Source organism: Branchiostoma lanceolatum, chromosome 1, assembly GCF_035083965.1.
Source record: "Branchiostoma lanceolatum isolate klBraLanc5 chromosome 1, klBraLanc5.hap2, whole genome shotgun sequence".
NCBI classification, from domain to species: Eukaryota; Metazoa; Chordata; class Leptocardii; order Amphioxiformes; family Branchiostomatidae; genus Branchiostoma; species Branchiostoma lanceolatum.
The window spans coordinates 7,232,691-7,250,124 of NC_089722.1; the positions used below are offsets into that span (position 1 = coordinate 7,232,691).

The following is a 17,434-nucleotide window of genomic DNA, read 5'->3' on the forward strand; positions in this document are numbered from 1 at the left end:
AGTCTTGTTTTAAAGTGGATATTATATGGTGTATGATTCATTAGCTTACAGCATTCATTAGCAGTGAAGACCAAACATGTGCGAAAATACATACTCTAGCGAATGTTCAGCATACTACAGCACAGCGCGTCAGGCTATTCATATTACACGGTACTAAAATACTCATAAAAGGACAAATTCGGTGATTGTTTCTCACAGCAGGGTAATATGTACGTCTGCCTTGTGACTATATCGCTCCCCTTCTTGTAACAAAGACATTTAAGATACTTAGACTGATGAAGAGTATCAGATTTTCTTTACTTTTTGCAATTGGAAGTCTCGTTTTTGCATAAATTACAATTGCCATTGTTAAATGAGTGGAAGATTTGAAAATCAATGTCATTCTATTGGAGGAAAGTTTTTACAGGTACTGCAGCATTAAACGTCAACCCCCTCCTGGAGTAGTACATGTGTATAGACCTACTACCCAGGCAGTTGGAGGTTGGTGGAGAAGAGTGTTACTTTTTATGATATGTCCACACTCTCCACCAAGTACTTCTACGTTTTCTGTCCGCAGTCTCCACCAACTTGGCGTAGAGTGCGTACAGAAGATGGGGCCTATGATAAAAAGGTCACACTCTTCTCCACCAAACTCTGCTTGGAGAGTAGTATAGATCCTGATGCCATGATTTGCTATGTCTGACTGCCCAGGGTTGAATGACCTGAATATGGGCCACCCGGTGTGCCTGTTTGTATACTGTCACTATCTCACCTGCAATATCGTAAGATATCTCGTGTGTCAGTGTGGACGAAACACTAAGGGACACTTCCTTCGCACCTCTTACCCAGGTTGGAGGCAACACATTTTCAGACACAAAACTTTAGTTTCCAATGAGTCTCATGTTTGTGAACTGGAGTTGATGCCGTGGTGACAAACAAATTTTACAGACAGGTGAGAAACTTGAGAGAGGCTGTATCAAACGTTAAAGGAAATGGTCCAGAAATGTAGAATTCTAGAAGAATAATGGTACGGAGAGGCACGGACTAATCCGGCATCGGGAAACAATAAGTATTTGCAATAGGAGTGCTTGTAAGATATCCCTTGTGTCATGTGTCAGTCACGAGGATCGTACCATCGCGATAACACCACAAACTGGTTAGATAAACACGCTCTCTGGTTACTTATGATATCTAACGGCTTGGTGATCTCACCATGCACCGAGCCACTAAGTAACAAACCACCAAAACCACGGGTTCAGTTCAACGGATCAACCTAGTTTTATTCGCTTGCCGTCAACTATAAAGTAGCCTCTACCAGGCTCCGCGGATGGCTGGAAATTAGTAGAAATTGGCCAAATAGAGTGAATAGTATGCTAAGGGAGTCGGCTACGGAGAGAGGGTCCAACATGCCAAACTGTACCTCTATAGCAAACTGAGTTATCTGCTATAACTCCTCTTTAATGTTTTTTCTGTTTTAGTGACCAATTTCTACTCTTTCCAGCCGCCTCGGGAGCCTGGTAGAGGCTAACTATGAAGTACAGGACTATTCCTCCGCCAAGGTATCTCGTGTGGCATGTGTTAGTCACGAGGATCGTGCCCTCGTGATAGCATTACAAACTAGTTAGATAACCACGCACTGTTTCACAATCGTTTGTTGCTGTAAATTACCAGAGGTTGTCAGGTACATAGAAACCATCTTTATTGACACAGCAAAAGAACAGCGACTTTCGTTAGGTCTTCTACAACTATACATGCAAACGAACAATTGGATAGAAAAGAATTAACCTGCGTACAAGTATGTGGATAATTCAACATGTCGAGTTTAACGTACCACTTACACTACTAGTTCTAAGGTTCTCAATTCACAACCACGTATTTCAAATGAGACAATAAAGAACTTCAACAACTTCTTCAACCAGGAACTTCAAGTCATTCACCAACCTGATGAAATTATTCAAGTAGGTATGTTTGTATGTGTAGTACCGTACGCGTGGTGGTATCAAAGTAACACCGAACAATTATGAGCGATAGCGTGAGCACTAACCAGTGACCAGCTAATAGTTTTGCTGATACTAGTATATACTACTAGTACTTGAATCCTAACACTTCTAAACTACAAGTATGGTTGCATAACGACGACTTTACTTCACTAGGTGCATGTTTCTCATGATCATACCGATAAAATCCAGCTTACAGTGATTCAGCACGAAAAGGTCATAAAAGTTTTTTTCGCCAGCTAATCACTTCTTGCACATAATGAAAGATTGCATCAGACAAGACTGTTTGCATACGGCAGTCTTGTTTGCCAACGCTCCGCCCAAAGTTAACACTAGTCACATGGTAAGAGGTAATAAAAGAGTGGCCTGTACCTTACCTGCGTTCTTACCGACAAGGAGCTCGCCAGGTGAAGACGTTCTTTCTTCTTGAAGCTAAACAGGTAATTATAAGATTTTCGAGTTTCTTCTTCTTTTTTACCGACAGAAATGGAATGTATGCCCTCTCACAAACGTAGAGTTAAGCAAATTCTGTTTTCTGCACGTTCTTTGTTTAGAAAATGGTATTACTTCATAGCAAGGTATTGTTGCGTCTTGCCAATGTTGAAATGCTTTTTCAAATGGCGGCCTATACAACCATTAGGACCTGCTGTTTGTTCGGTAGAATGTGGAGCAGATACCGATTCAAGTCAACCAGCAATCCCTCCTTACAAAACCTGAGACGATTCCAGGGTGTCTTTCAATAGCTCTTCCTTTCTTAAGGACCCGGTCGTCGCGTCGAACGCTTGGGTTGATCGTGCACTTGTCGTACAAATGTCTCGTTACGAAACATGCTGTCTAAGATCCTGGTCGGCGGTTTTGTCACGGCCTGCATATTAAGAATTCTACATCAAAATCGTACGACGACCACCGAAAAATGTCGCCGTGCCGAAAACACACAAACTTTTCTAATCTGGGCACTGATAATTCTACTATAATGTGTTTGTAAAATTATCTGGAAAAAAATATGCACATTACATTTCTGCAAATGTGATGGCAATACTGTAAATGCATTTAAGTTTGGGTGTTTTTTATTTCGCGGTATGGAGGAAATGGAGTGTTCTCGGTGGTTTTAAGTTCGCGTTTGAAACAATAGTAGCGCTGCATTCATAGGTGGGCAAACGTTTCGCGGTGGTTTTAAGTTCGCGCTGAAACTTCACCGTGAAAGCCGCGAACATAAAACCACCGCGAACATTTCTGCATTCACAGTACATTGATCCCTTGTTTCAAACGCCTGGCGGTGCATACCATTGTTTCTAGGTCTTACCGACGCCACAAAGAATATCAAACAAATAACGCATAACGAAAAGAAAATTACGCTATAGATGGAATCCATTTCGACTACCTACTTAAAATCGCAATAAAGACGAAAAGACATTAAAACAAGTCCTCTGGGCTATACAAGAATGCGTCTATGCTATCTTTAATCCTAAACGTGTTCCTACCTTATCACTTGTCAAAAAAATCAGGTCAGTCGATAGGTGGTCGTCATGTAATCTTACACTCACCTTTGACCCCTGCAGATAAGAAGACAATATACACGATGAAGCTGCTTGTTCTACTCGCCTGCGTTGCCATGGCAACTGCTGCGTCACTCTCTTTCGAGAGCCAATGGGAGGCCTTCAAGATTAAGCACGGTACGTATTAAGATACATATGATTTACGACGAAGAAGCAAAAAACTTATATAACACAGCTGAACAACTCTGACCTTTGTACTTGTATATCTCGTTTCTAAATAACGGCCTTACGGTGCTTACGTTTTCTGATTTCATATCAGTTCTGATTGTACGGGGGGTGAAGTTTAAGAAAGCGGGTACAGTCAGGGCAGATTTGCAATCAGAAAGGGGCATGCACATCATAAGCATAAAAGGCCCAACTCGTAAGCCTGCTAAGCAGGTTTAGACATTACAACAAGTAGAACAAAAACGTTTTTTTAAATAGTTTTTACGCCGTCTGTGTGTAATATTGTGGTACATACCTTACAATCTTTCCCTAATTCAGAAGTCGAATTTGATGTACATTTCTCTACACATAAACTCAAGTACACCTGCCTGTCTTTCCAACGGCAGATGTGAAAAGAGCTTTCCATAAATTCAAACTGGATTGAGGTATATGTTTATATTTTACCCCCACCAGACAAGGGATACAGTGAGAAAGAGGAGTACGCCCGTCGTCTGATCTTCCAGGACAACCTGAAGACCATCGTAAGACACAACCAGGAGGCTGATGCCGGGAAACACTCCTACTGGCTGGGGGTCAACCAGTTTGCAGACATGGTGGGTAGGGGGTGGGGGCTAAGGGATAGACCAGGAATGATTGCGGGGGGTGTACAGGTGCCCAAACCATGTTCAGAATGGTGTATGAAGATCGGTTGGTGAATCTGTGTAACTGGCTTCTAATTCATCCCAAACTCTACAATACAGGCTAGCTTGTATTACATGTCCAGTTTGGGTTTTAGGATCTTCCTGAGGAATAGAATAGAAAAATACAACGGCTCTGCCTGTGCCTCTCTCCACGATAGACAGAAAAAAGAAATCCCCAAGATACCCTTTATTCTAAATTGAAAACTCATCATTTCCTTTTGATCTTTCCCTTTTTTTAGACACACGCTGAGTACCTGGACCAAGTCATCGGTGGCTGCCTCATTAACGGCAATCGCACCAAAGCTGGCAGCCGCGCCATCTACCGATCTACCCCAAACATGCAGGTCAGGGACGCCGTCGACTGGAGGGACGAAGGGCTGGTCACCGACATCAAAGATCAGGTGAGTGTGAAGGGAATAAACCTTTCAGGTTCTGGTTGGTACAACACTCTTGGGTTTGTTTGTGTTCGTTGCAAATCTTTTGTCCTTATTTACTTGGTTGATTAATTGTTGAGAAGTCTTATATATGCTACAGACAGATTTGAATATATCTTTAGATGCAACGACCCTCACAATGCAAAAATAGGTAATCATATAAAAGACTACTTTGTCGGTTGCAAAAATACCGACCGAACCTAATGTCGTATGCTAGCCCTTATAGTATTAGTAACTAGGATATGAAGTTTTATTCTATACCTTTATTTTGTTCTATGCACATGCTTAATAGTTGTTACCATACATTGTTCCATGTACATTTCTCCGTCTGTATTATAATATTAAAATGCCCCTAGCTACCACATTCCCAGGCCGTCCTTACACCTCCACAGTCTTTTGCTGAGGGACAGGTTATGTGTATTAAGGTCAAAGGTGATATGAGGTAAATCTAAACTTGCGTGTCTGTTGTTACAGGGTCAATGTGGATCTTGCTGGGCATTCAGTACGGTAAGAAAATTATATCATATTATATCAGACCAATGACATTATATAATGTCCTTGATCAGATAGATATATTTAAGGGCAATTACCACGCAGCAACTCAACATCACATATAGATATGATGTCACCTTGACTTAATGTAATCTTGTTTATCTAAAGAATACGCGAGCCAAAAATCGAATCACCAAAAAGAAAAAAGAAACAAATTTTCTTGGTGTAGTTTATAACAACAACTAAACAGACTGGGCTATACCATTCACAGACGGGGTCTCTGGAAGGGCAGCACGCCAAGGCCACGGGTACCCTGGTGTCCCTGAGCGAGCAGAACCTAGTGGACTGTTCCAGGCAGCTGGGAAACAAGGGCTGCGAGGGCGGGGACATGGACCAAGCCTTCCAGTACATCATCCAGAACAACGGCATCGACCAGGAGCAGTGCTACCCTTACAAGGCCAAGGTAGATTTTAGGTTGCATTTTTGTTTTTGTGGATCTTTTTTAACCCAACGAAGTTTAAGCAACTTTATTTTCATATAGAAGGACAAGTGAAAGCTATTAACATTTTGCTGACAATATAGTAAATGGTAGTCAACATAGCATGGCTATGTCTACGGACCTGTATCATCATACGAAGGTAGATTTTGGGCTACATTTTTGTTCATGTGGTCTTTTTTTAACCCCACGAAGTCTAAACTACTCTATTTTCAGACAAGGGAACAGAAACAAGCTATCAAAATGTATTTAGCACTGTAATACTTGGTATCGCTCCTGCTGCAATGTAGTAATATAGCATGTCTATGTCTGTGGACCTGTGTCATCTCTGCGATTGAGTTTGGCGTGCAATACACGTCAAAGTGGCTGAAAACACAATCAGCTTTGCTAGGACTGCTGTCGTCAATCAATTAACGACTAGGCTATTTGAAGGCTTTGCTCTGAACTATCTGTTTATTTGTCTTCTTAAGAACCACAGGTGCAAGTTTGACGCCTCTTGTGTCGGCGCCACCATGTCGAGCTTCACTGACGTCACATCCGGTGACGAAGACGCTCTGAAGCAGGCTTGCTCCAGCGTCGGTCCCATCTCTGTTGGCATCGATGCCAGTCACCAGTCCTTCCAGCTCTACAACAGCGGTGGGTATACATGTCATCTTACTCAACAGAATTTGATACATTCCATCCTATAGATAAATTCAACTATATTCTAGAAGGAGACAATGTGTACAAATAGGCAAATATATCTAAGAATGTTTAGACCTTAGAACGAGTAGTGTATAAGTAAAACATAGGCGCAAATATGTCAAAGAATATTTTACCTTAGAACTAGTAGTATAACTATAAGTGATACGTTACACTCGATATATTGAATTATCCTTATATTTGTTTGTGGTTAATCATTTTGTATCCGTTTGTTTGTTTGCATGTATAGTTGTAGAAGACCTTACGATAGTCGCTGTACTTTTGTTGTGTCAAAAAGATTGCTGTGTGTTCTACATACATCACAGTAAATCGTTTTAAGTTTGGGGAGCTTGATTTCGCAGTAGGAGGGGAAAGGAGGTTCACTGTGCTTTAAGTAAGCAACGGTCGTAAGACAACGAAAGACACAGCGCATGTTCACGTGTGTGAGCGAACATAAAACCGCCCCGAATATTTCATGATTTACAGTATTTGATTATGCTTATACCACCATCCATTGTGCTACGACGATGTACAACGAAATGATTTAGACGCAGAAATATGATTTCAACTCAAATGGAGATAAAGGAATGATATCGAGGTCCATGAACGTGCGTGTTTCACCCCTTCCCCCCAGGTGTGTATGATGAGTTTGAATGCAGCAGCACAAGGCTCGACCACGGTGTGCTGGTGGTAGGGTATGGTACATACCAAAACAAAGACTACTGGCTTGTGAAGAACAGGTGAGTAATTGTACTACATGCCTCCTAGTTTCACAAGAGTATCAGAACGGGTACAGAAAAAGATCCTTTCAACCTCGAGTTGATTGTGATTTTGAGCAGTAAACCATTTCCTTTTGAATATCGATCCTTTCGGTGTTTAAATTTTTTTAAGTATTCCGGTTTTTTTTCCCTATTCTGTAGCTGGGGCACAGTCTGGGGTAACGAAGGTTACATCATGATGTCACGTAACAAGGACAACCAGTGCGGAGTCGCCACCGACGCCAGCTTCCCAGTTGTGTAGCTCTTACTATACTACTCATGCCGCCATTTTTTTCGATGAGCAATGTATGATGATTATTTTAACCGTAGGAATTTAATCCTTGACTTGGAACGGCCACATTTCAAAAGAACATCACTCACTGTCACTGTTGATGAACAACGTTGGTCAATTACAGTGTATTACATAAATGTATAGTCTATGTTTATAGTGAGTTGAACATGGCATTACAAACGTTCTTGTTTAGCGGTGCTGGTTCACCTTGACGCCTACAAAATCTCTCGTCATTTTCCTATTTCTGAACACCGTTTGTATGAAAATCGTCTGTCTGACATAAATAAACATCGCAAAAATGGTTGTGTTCATCAATTTTTGTCTACTAAATCATATGATATCCCTGTAGAACATGCCCTGTAGGCATTTGTAACACAGATTATATCTGTATTGCATATGCGGTGAACAGCAATATGGCGTATCACCCTGTACTTTGAATTGGTAACAGCGCGGCCACATTCGTTGGGAGCCGTGGAACGATTTTGATGTAGATATTGAGTTTTCAAGCAGGCAATTTACAGAGCCATACCGCCGACAAAGACAAAGCTGTCCCAAGACTGGCGGCTTTAGTCTGCGATTGCATGATGATCTTTCGATGAATGTGACCGGACTCTTAGGCCCGATTTACACACAAGTTTTCGGAGTCGATTTGGTGCTGTGTGTGAGGAGCTTTGGGCTGTTCAAGTGGAGTTGTAATACTTGAAAACGCTACTTGAGTGGCTTGGGTTTCCCTTTGCACAGTCCAGAGTCGACTCCAAGTCGACTGAAAACGCGAGTGTAAATCGTGCCTGAGTAAAATCAACTCTACCAGGAGTTCCTAATTAATAACGTCCTGTCAGGTTATTTCGGCGGCCAGTGTCGTATTTGTCCAGTCACAAATATGCAAATTAGCATAGGCCAATCATGCATCTATATGTCGATGTCGTCTGTTGTGACCTTTGTATTGTTTAAACTTTGAGCAAGGCAAACATTCGCAAAGATATGATGAAGTCGTCGCATCAGCAGAAAATATTTCACAAGGGCCATCTGTGTTGCACACGCGTCTGTGTCACAAAAATAAAACAATTACAGCCCAAAACTGCACTATCATTTCCTTTTGCATGAAGCTACGTACCAAAGTTAATTTTTCTAAAGTAAAGTAAAGAAAAGATATATGTTATGTTAAGAAGGAGCTTAGGTTATTGATCATCCCTTCCCTTCCCTTGTGCCTTCGTAGTTTTAACTTTCATAGATATCTCAAAGATGTCCGAAGCTTAAAAATAATACTTGTCCCTACGTATACGTAGCTCTGTTGGCAAGCCACGATGACAAAGCAATGCCGCCATATTGATTTAAGTCACAAGATGGTGGACTTTGTTTGCGTCACCTCGAGGTAACCTAGCGTCACCTGGGTAAAGTCAACAGTCACATGGTGTCCTCTGACCGCTATAAAACAGTCACGAGACCGACATTCTTTCTCACTCGACTCAACTCCTCGCCCCGACTAGCTGTACTACCCTGTTCTCAAACTCAGCTGTCGAAAAAGGTGAGTTTAACCAAGTTGTGCAGCACGACACACAGTATAACGTACATTTAGGAACTAGGCTGTAAAAGATATGTCAACCTCAGTGCTAAACTGGCTATAAGCCCTGTTTTGCTCTGCCAAAACTGTAACAACCAGCAAACCAGACTGTACAGTTCCACATTTGTTTTTAACTTCAGGACTTTCTCGTTCGGACAAATGTAACTTTTCAGCATACAGTAAGTTGATCACTGATAGATTTCTTAGACCAAGTAAAAGTCAGTTTGAAATGTTCCTGGAAGTAGAGACTGGTATGAAAAAGAACTTGTGTATACGTTTTGACCTCATGAGGACATAACTTTGACCCATCTTCCTCGTTGCTCTAGTTTTAAAACGTTTCTACTAAACTCATAAGAAGCGTTACAGTACTACACAAATCCCTCATGTCGAAAATGCAGTCATGCTTTATAGATAAGTGTTTGATAAATACTTGTACTGTTTGCACGTGACATATTTATAGTTATACTCCCTTCCCACTGAAGCAGCGACCGTTAGACGCGTGGCCATTGAGCGAGCAAACATCCCATCAGTAGTTTAAACGAATTTTATCGATAAAGAAGCGTATTTTGTAACTTTTTGAGTGTAATTTATTGTCTTTCAAATCATACTTTAACATCAGTGATAATTTTCGACCTATAAAGTCATAGTATCATACAAATCCAATTTTGTTCGCTCAATGGCCTCAATATATTTTCAATTAATATCATTGGGAAGGAGTCTAAAAGGATGAGAACTGTAAAACCATGGAGAGGGTGAAAAGTCAGTGGCTTTTGGACATTCACACGTCTCTGTTCTGTACATATTACTGTATGATAGTAAACACGTTTGTTCTGATTAAGCAATATTCTAGTAGATTTTCTTGTGCAAACATTTATTCTTCTTTTCATTCGAAACTTTCCATGGCAGTATTTTTCAATTACACTTTTCCTCACAAAATCTCTAATTAACATAGATCATAGCCATGCCATGTGACCCTTACATAACTCAGGTAAAAGTCCGACTACACATATCTCCGGACTTTGTTCGTTTACTCAACGCGACATATTTACCATTGTCTTGGCAGCTGTCATCATGAGACTCCTTATCGCTGTCGTCTGCGTTGCCATGGCAACGGCTTCTCCGCTGATGAACCCCCAGTGGGAGGTGTTCAAGAAAGCTTACAGTAAGTATGAGGTTTACTTGATAAATGTTATACGTCCAATGATAAATCAACAAACACCTAAGTGCCTATGTTTTAAGCTGGTTTTACATTGTCCGTAAAGCTGTTATAAAGATTGATGTTTGGTTGTTGTTAATTGTGGTATTTATGAATGTTCAAATGTAACTTAAAGATTACTTCAAATCTTTGAATCCCATTTACGCTACACATGCTTAAACATCTCACTCTGTGCATTGAAAACTGTTCCGTTTGTATATAGATGTAAATACGTCCATACAGTACGTCAGAGGTAACAGGCACAGTACGCTCCATACGCGTTGTCATCCCACCTTGTTGCTTGAACCCTGCGTTACGTAACCCTACATATCTTCAAGCGTATTCAAATGAGCCAAACTTGGGTTTAAAATGAATTTGGCTCATTCGAAGACACTTGAAAAAGTTACGGCTGCGGTCAAGGCGTGATCCGCAAGAAGTACTGTTGGAAATGCTCCTAGACTTTCCCATGTGTAACGGAACATCTCTCTGACCGCAGACAGGGTGTACGCCGCTGAGGAGGAGTTCGCCAGGCGTCTCATCTTCGAGGACAATCTGAAGACCATTCAGATGCACAACGAGGAGGCCGACCGCGGCCTGCACACCTTCAGACTGGGTGTCAACCAGTATGCCGACATGGTGAGATTCGCTTTTCCTTTTTGCCATTTGAGTTGAAATTATATTTCTGTGTATAAATCATTTCATCTCAAACTGCCATTGTAGCAAAATGAATGGTGGTATAAGAATATTCACATACTGTAGATCGTGACATATTTGCGTCGGTTTTATTTCGTTGTATTCGACTGTTGCTACCTTAAACACAGCAAGTGCTCTGTCACCTTTTTCTTATTGACTGAATAAATCTAAAAGTAACTTGACTCTGAAGTCGTGTAGGTCACGTTAAGACGATCTCACAACTGTTATGCATCCAGACAATTTGTGACACCTTGTCCCACGTCAAAATACGCACAGACTCACAAGGAATTCCTGGAAAACGTCATCGGCGGCTGTCTATTGGACACCAACACCAGCAAGTCGACTGCTGATCACGTGCACGAGTACGACCCCACCCTGACCGACCTGCCCGACACCGTGGACTGGCGGGACAAGGGCTACGTCACCCCTGTCAAGAACCAGGTACGCATACATTATCACCCGCGGTAATGCCACAAAGCTGCTGCTACTGTTATGCACAAACTAAGTAAGGACTTTTACTGTATATGGTCGCCATATCGTGGCATGGTAAATGGGAGGCCACCTGCTGTTTCATTAGCTGCTATTTAACACTACTACTTACACTATCGCCATTATCTTTTCAGGAGCAATGCGGCTCATGCTGGGCATTCAGTACGGTAAGTTAACTGTTCCGACTAAGCATCCTTACTTACTAAGGGCCCAGTCACATCCGTCGTACGGCCGTTGTACGGTCGCAAACTGAAGACGATCTTTGAATAGCCGTGCATCTCCCTTGCTGCCTTATATATAAAGGATGTCTTAGATTCTTGTCGGTGGTTGGTCCTGTCACGGCCTGCTTGAAAATTCTAAGGCATAAACATCGTACGACGGCATACGAAAAATTTGACCGCGCCGTTACTAGTCATGTTGACACTAAGGCACCATTTAAATATAAATGTCTTTATAACTTTAGATACTGGTCACAGAAGAAAATTTTTGTTTTTTGTTTGTATTGCACACCCGGTAAACAGCCTCATGGCATAACACATCAGGGTTTGCACTGAAGCTGAATATCTGGACAGATATATTTGATCCACTCGCACCGGGAAGTACCGCTACTCTTTTCGATAAACGTGCTTGATGGTACAGGTGGGTCTCCTCAAACACGAGACCTCCATGTAACGTCCTATCCGAGTGACGTCCCTAACCCAAGCTAGGTACTCATTTTCACCTAAGTCAAGTGAGGAAAGTGGCCAAGGGCACAACGTCAACGGGACAAATCTGGGGACCCCGGATTGTTAATATGTTGTAAGCACGCACGACAACAAACTTTCTCTGATCGTAGTTCTTTGATTTCTTTACATTGCAGACCGGATCTCTGGAGGGCCAGCATTTCAAGTCCACCCAGAAGCTGGTCTCCCTGAGTGAGCAGAACCTGGTGGACTGCTCCCGTAAGGAGGGGAACCAGGGTTGCCAGGGCGGCCTGATGGACCAGGGCTTCAAGTACATCAAGGATAACGGTGGCATCGACACTGAGGAGTGCTATCCCTACAAGGCCAAGGTTAGTGTGGTTTCATCCGTGAAAACGGAGGTATTGTTTGGAGTCTGCGTGTTTGTTTGTTGTTCTTTTTTTGTTTGTTTGTCTTGGTGTGTGTACACAAAGGCACGGGTACATGTTGTCCCCGGGCTGAGTTATAACCAGAATTGAAAGTTGGCTCATGACCAAGGATCACATGAGCCCAGAGATTGGAGCATGCAATGTGTGAAATGGAAATACGTAATTGTATTATAGTTGTATTATATTTTTTCCAGGCATTTACAAATTAAGATATTTCACGTTGGTATGAGATCTTGTTAGGCTCTGTGCATGTCTTCCAGTGCAATTTGTTTTCCAATTCGGCATTAAACATGTAGTGATACCTTTCCGATCTGGTACGACAACTGCCAAGCCAGAAAATAAACCGCGGCATATCTTCACTTCTGTTGGATGGTCTACTCCGAGAGTAGAATGTCTGCAGCTGCCATGCATCAGACCCTGATGCCTGCAAACGAGTTATTGATTGATTGATTGATTGATTGATTGATATCTTCCCTTCATTTTCACTAGAACGAACAGTGCAACTACCAGGCCAGCTGCAGCGGCGCTACCCTGTCCAGCTACACCGACGTCAAGACGAAGGACGAGGACGCCCTCCAGCAGGCCGTCGCTACCGTCGGACCCATCTCTGTCGCCATCGACGCCGGGCACTCTTCCTTCCAGCTCTACCACAGTGGTAAGTCCTTCCATTCATCTAAGAGCGTTCATGTACAAGGACAGATAACATGGTCAGGAAAAGAAAGACCTCGAAAGATATTAAGTAGCTATGACTAGCATCTTGGGCCCTGTGATGCGCATCGCAACTGTGACTGACAGTTGGTAAGAGTCATGGAAAAGATTGGCTGTCAAATCGGCGTTGTATTTCTCGTTCATACATCATACAGTATTGACAATTGCTGTCAGGCACGGCCCAATATGTTGCTGACACTCTGGACTATGTTTTCCAGGCGTGTACCACAACTTCTTCTGCAGTGAAACCAAACTGGACCACGGTGTGTTGGCTGTCGGCTATGGTACCGAGGAAGGCAAGGACTACTGGCTCGTTAAGAACAGGTAACCAGATCCTCGTAAATTTGTTCTTTGTGGGACCGAGAGATTTAGAAAATTATGTATGCACTCACTGCAGATTTGGAAACTCAAGTCGCAAAACTAGCACGATTTCAAGGACTTCAGAACACCTAGAAAAAGTAATTCCTCAAGTCTTGATCTTTGTTTTGACTGAATCATAAAGGGCATTCCGTGTTATTTTCTATTCTATTTTGACAGGTGCATAACGTGTTGTCTGTTGAGATTCATTGTTAGAACGGAGCCAACAAACAAAGTTTCGACTGTCAAACGGTGGTCTTTTTTTTTAGAAATTTGTACTGCCCACCGTCTCTGTTGAGTGAAGGTCGATGTACCCTGATGCAGTGCCTCCTTGAAAATGCCAGTTATTTATGAAACAAACATGGCGATGTCATAACAGTGTATTGTTGTTATTTTTGTATTGCAGTTGGGGCGCATCTTGGGGTGAGAAGGGTTACATCAAGATGTCCCGTAACAGGCACAACAACTGTGGGATCGCCACGTCCGCCAGCTACCCAACTGTGTAGACTTCACACAACAAGCCAATAGAATCACAGACATTAGATCTTAGCCTGAAATTCAGAATTCAGAAAACAAAAGCAAGCTTTTAGTTTGTACTACTGATGACAGACGAAATAGATTCGTTCATTGCTCGTAATATAACTATTCGAGTGTCAGAAACCAACAATTATAAAAACGGATCACATGGATCTGCTTAAGCTCTCTTCTGAACTATTGAGTACTGCAGTAGAATAGCTTAACCGACTACTCGACATAGGAAAAGATAACGACGTTTTGACTGTTGAAATACGTCTTAACATCAAGTGACCTCTTCATAAAGTATTAGAAGCGCCCTGTCATCATGTTGGGTGTTTAGATACATGTTGTAAAATGTTTTGAACATAAATTTGTGAATACTTGCTCATCGAATTTCTTAACTCTTAGTTTACACAGCTGTCGGGACACTTTTGCAATAATAATACGACACAACTATCCCATTAGTATTGAGAAAATATTTCTTATTAGAAGGAAAAGTCTTATGATTGTGCTTATCGCTATCTAGTATAAATGTTGTAGGTTCATCTCTGTTTAGAAATGATTTGTAGACTCTACTGAACAGCGCCTTTTCTTGCCTAGTAAACATCTCACTTATCACCTCCCATTACCCAGTTTTCTTTTGTTTTGTTATCTTTTTTTGTTTTGTTTTGTTTACACGAGGTTTTGTTAGTTTCCATTTAAGTTCACCCTTCTGCCATTGGACAAAGTCTTAAAGCCGGCGTCACAATTCATGTGAGCGTCGGCCGACTTTTCCAATGAAAATCTCGGGCGACGTCCGTCGATCACTAAAAACTAAAAATCCCCCATGAGATGGTACCATCTCTTGGACATGGACGAAGTCAGTATCGACTAACTTAATAAAAGGCCAATATTTGGATCAACTTTTATTTCTAAAAATCTCCCGAAGCCCGCGTAATAGACAGGACGTCGTCCGTACTTCTGCACATTTGAAGCTCGCCAACACGTCGGCCGAGCTGAATTTCTTATTTGTGACGGGGGCGTAACTACAACTTAATCTTTTGAGGGCTTTGCACAACCTGCAAATCCACTTAACGTTCAACCCGAAAGTTAGAATGTACATAGCCAACCATGGCCTGTTGACCTTCTCCTCGCCATGGTTGAAAGATAGTCGTTAGTCGGTGAAGTTGTGTTTAAAAGTCGCCTGCGTCCGTCAATTATACATTTTGAAAAATTCAAATCCAATGACACATATGCTTGAATGCGTTTGTTTATCTATTTAGGCCATGTTGATTTGATTGTATGGATAACATCCGCGTGTGCATCAATTTTCGTCCGTTTCCACATGAAAAAGTTTTCGACCATACTGCAAATCGTACAAAGCAGCTGCAAAATAGCAAAAGCCGACCTTGGTTGGGGAGTGGTCAGGAGCAATATCGCGGGAAGGTCCTGAATGTGTGACAGGAACTTAAGACATTCAGACGAAAGAACAGGTAAAATTTGTTATTTTGTACAAGACCAATGATGAGAGATTCAGCACAATATGTTACAAAATAACAGCTACACAGTGTAGATCCGTACAACGGACAAGACATATCAGCTGTGGCTCATTTATTAAAGTGTCTTCTGTCCCACCCTGCGGTCACTTTGAATGGAATAGTCTCCATTGCACACGCGCCATAGAATGGGCCAGTACCACAGGAAACAGGTGTGATATTTCCTTACTCACACGCGCGCACACACGCGCACACACACAAACACAAACAGATAACGTTACACACAGCTACTGGCAAACTTGTAAACTCATTAAGGTCAAATAACACGTGCGAATAGCCTAAAACCTGTAGAAATTGTACTTTTGCCCAATGGTTCGATCCTCCGGTGTTACAGATTTCTTTCCCACGCGGACCTACAATACAAACTGATTCCATTACGACATCTCTCCATACGCAACTTCGTCTTCTGATAGACGACACGAAGATTCTTCTGTTTCCGTACAGCAAACAGCTTACAAACAGGTATGTAGTTTTATTGTGTAAGAATATCTATCTGCGCGCACGGAGTCGTCCTATCTTCACTTTCTAACTGTCTAGACTTTGCTGCGTAAAAGGGGCTGGCGTGTTGGCCGATAAGTTGCATTTTTCTGAGCAAACTACCAAAAAGAATTCATTGCTTAACGATCATTATCGTCACAAAATGCTAGAATATGCAACTTTCTCCTGCTCAAGCCCCAGGAATACCATTTCCACGGTTCCTCACTCACCGGCTGAAACATTTACATGTAGCAAAACTAAATAGAAAATAATGTCACCCTCCCAGTCCACAAGGTTTTGGTTAAAACCAGTTGACGAGTCGAGTTCTATCAAATATAGTAATTGAAGAGTTTTCTGAATGCTGTAGAAAGAGACAGACAAAGAAAAGTAAAATCTTCCGAGTGGAAATTTTTGCACAAATGAAAGATGTTTTCGACCATTTTTCTGTCGTTATCTTCTGCGTCACACCCTAAATCCCGTGTATCAAATCTCGCGAGACTTTGCTACGTTCACCAGTATGTATACGATGGACTATGGCATGTCCTACCCGCCGGACTGACGCTGTTCTAGGCATTAAATTCTATTATTTGCTACCCATCGGAGTGTCGTAAAAGACTAGAAAACGCGGTCGATAAACATTTCGGCTAGGGGAGGGTTGCATAACTTCATGTAGCTATTCGTGTGACGTGGCAGATGGACGGGAGTTGCAACAGAACATATGATTTCTCGCGAGAACTGAAATGGGCGTTTCCCATTAAACCAACATGTCGGACACTCAGGGATACTCATCCCCTGCGACGATGGTAACTTGGGGGAGTCTGTTAACACTATAAATATCGTTGCTGTCAATGTGTCAAGATACAAAGTAAACATTTAATCAGATATATAAAAACACAGCAGTAAAAGATAGAAAAAAATGGCATATGCCCCCACTGTCTTGTACTTTAGCCCAATGGTTCATCCCTCCGCCAGATTTCTTTCCCACGCGGACCTGCAATACAAACTAATTCCGTACCAAATCTTACGACACGTCTCCATACGCAACTTCGTCTTCTGATCGACGACACGAAAATTCCTCTCTTCCCGCACAGCAAACATCTCACAAACAGGTATGGAGTTCTATTGTGTCAGAATATCTATCTGTGAGCCCCGACGTGTCTATATCTTCATCTTCCGACTGTCTAAACTTTCCAGCGTAAAATGCACCGACGTATTGGTCGATAAGTTGAAAAAAAGGAATTCATTGTAAACGATCAATATCGTCA

General features: G+C 42.0%; 2 protein-coding genes across 2 annotated transcripts; both read left to right on the forward strand.

Annotated features, from left to right (window-relative positions):
* The first annotated feature begins 2,292 nt into the window (after positions 1 to 2,292).
* On the forward strand, positions 2,293 to 7,831 carry LOC136434696 (cathepsin L-like). Its single transcript, XM_066427729.1, has 9 exons — positions 2,293 to 2,416; positions 3,536 to 3,649; positions 4,151 to 4,290; positions 4,617 to 4,778; positions 5,286 to 5,318; positions 5,575 to 5,766; positions 6,270 to 6,435; positions 7,115 to 7,220; positions 7,401 to 7,831. The coding sequence occupies exons 2-9, from the start codon at positions 3,556 to 3,558 to the stop codon at positions 7,498 to 7,500; spliced, it is 993 nt and encodes a 330-aa protein (XP_066283826.1). The 5' UTR covers positions 2,293 to 2,416; positions 3,536 to 3,555; the 3' UTR covers positions 7,501 to 7,831.
* A 1,092-nt stretch (positions 7,832 to 8,923) lies between these two features.
* LOC136434635 (procathepsin L-like) lies at positions 8,924 to 14,785 on the forward strand. Its single transcript, XM_066427591.1, has 9 exons — positions 8,924 to 9,055; positions 10,155 to 10,253; positions 10,783 to 10,922; positions 11,256 to 11,420; positions 11,603 to 11,635; positions 12,328 to 12,519; positions 13,066 to 13,231; positions 13,503 to 13,608; positions 14,048 to 14,785. The coding sequence occupies exons 2-9, from the start codon at positions 10,163 to 10,165 to the stop codon at positions 14,145 to 14,147; spliced, it is 993 nt and encodes a 330-aa protein (XP_066283688.1). The 5' UTR covers positions 8,924 to 9,055; positions 10,155 to 10,162; the 3' UTR covers positions 14,148 to 14,785.
* Positions 14,786 to 17,434: the final 2,649 nt, after the last annotated feature.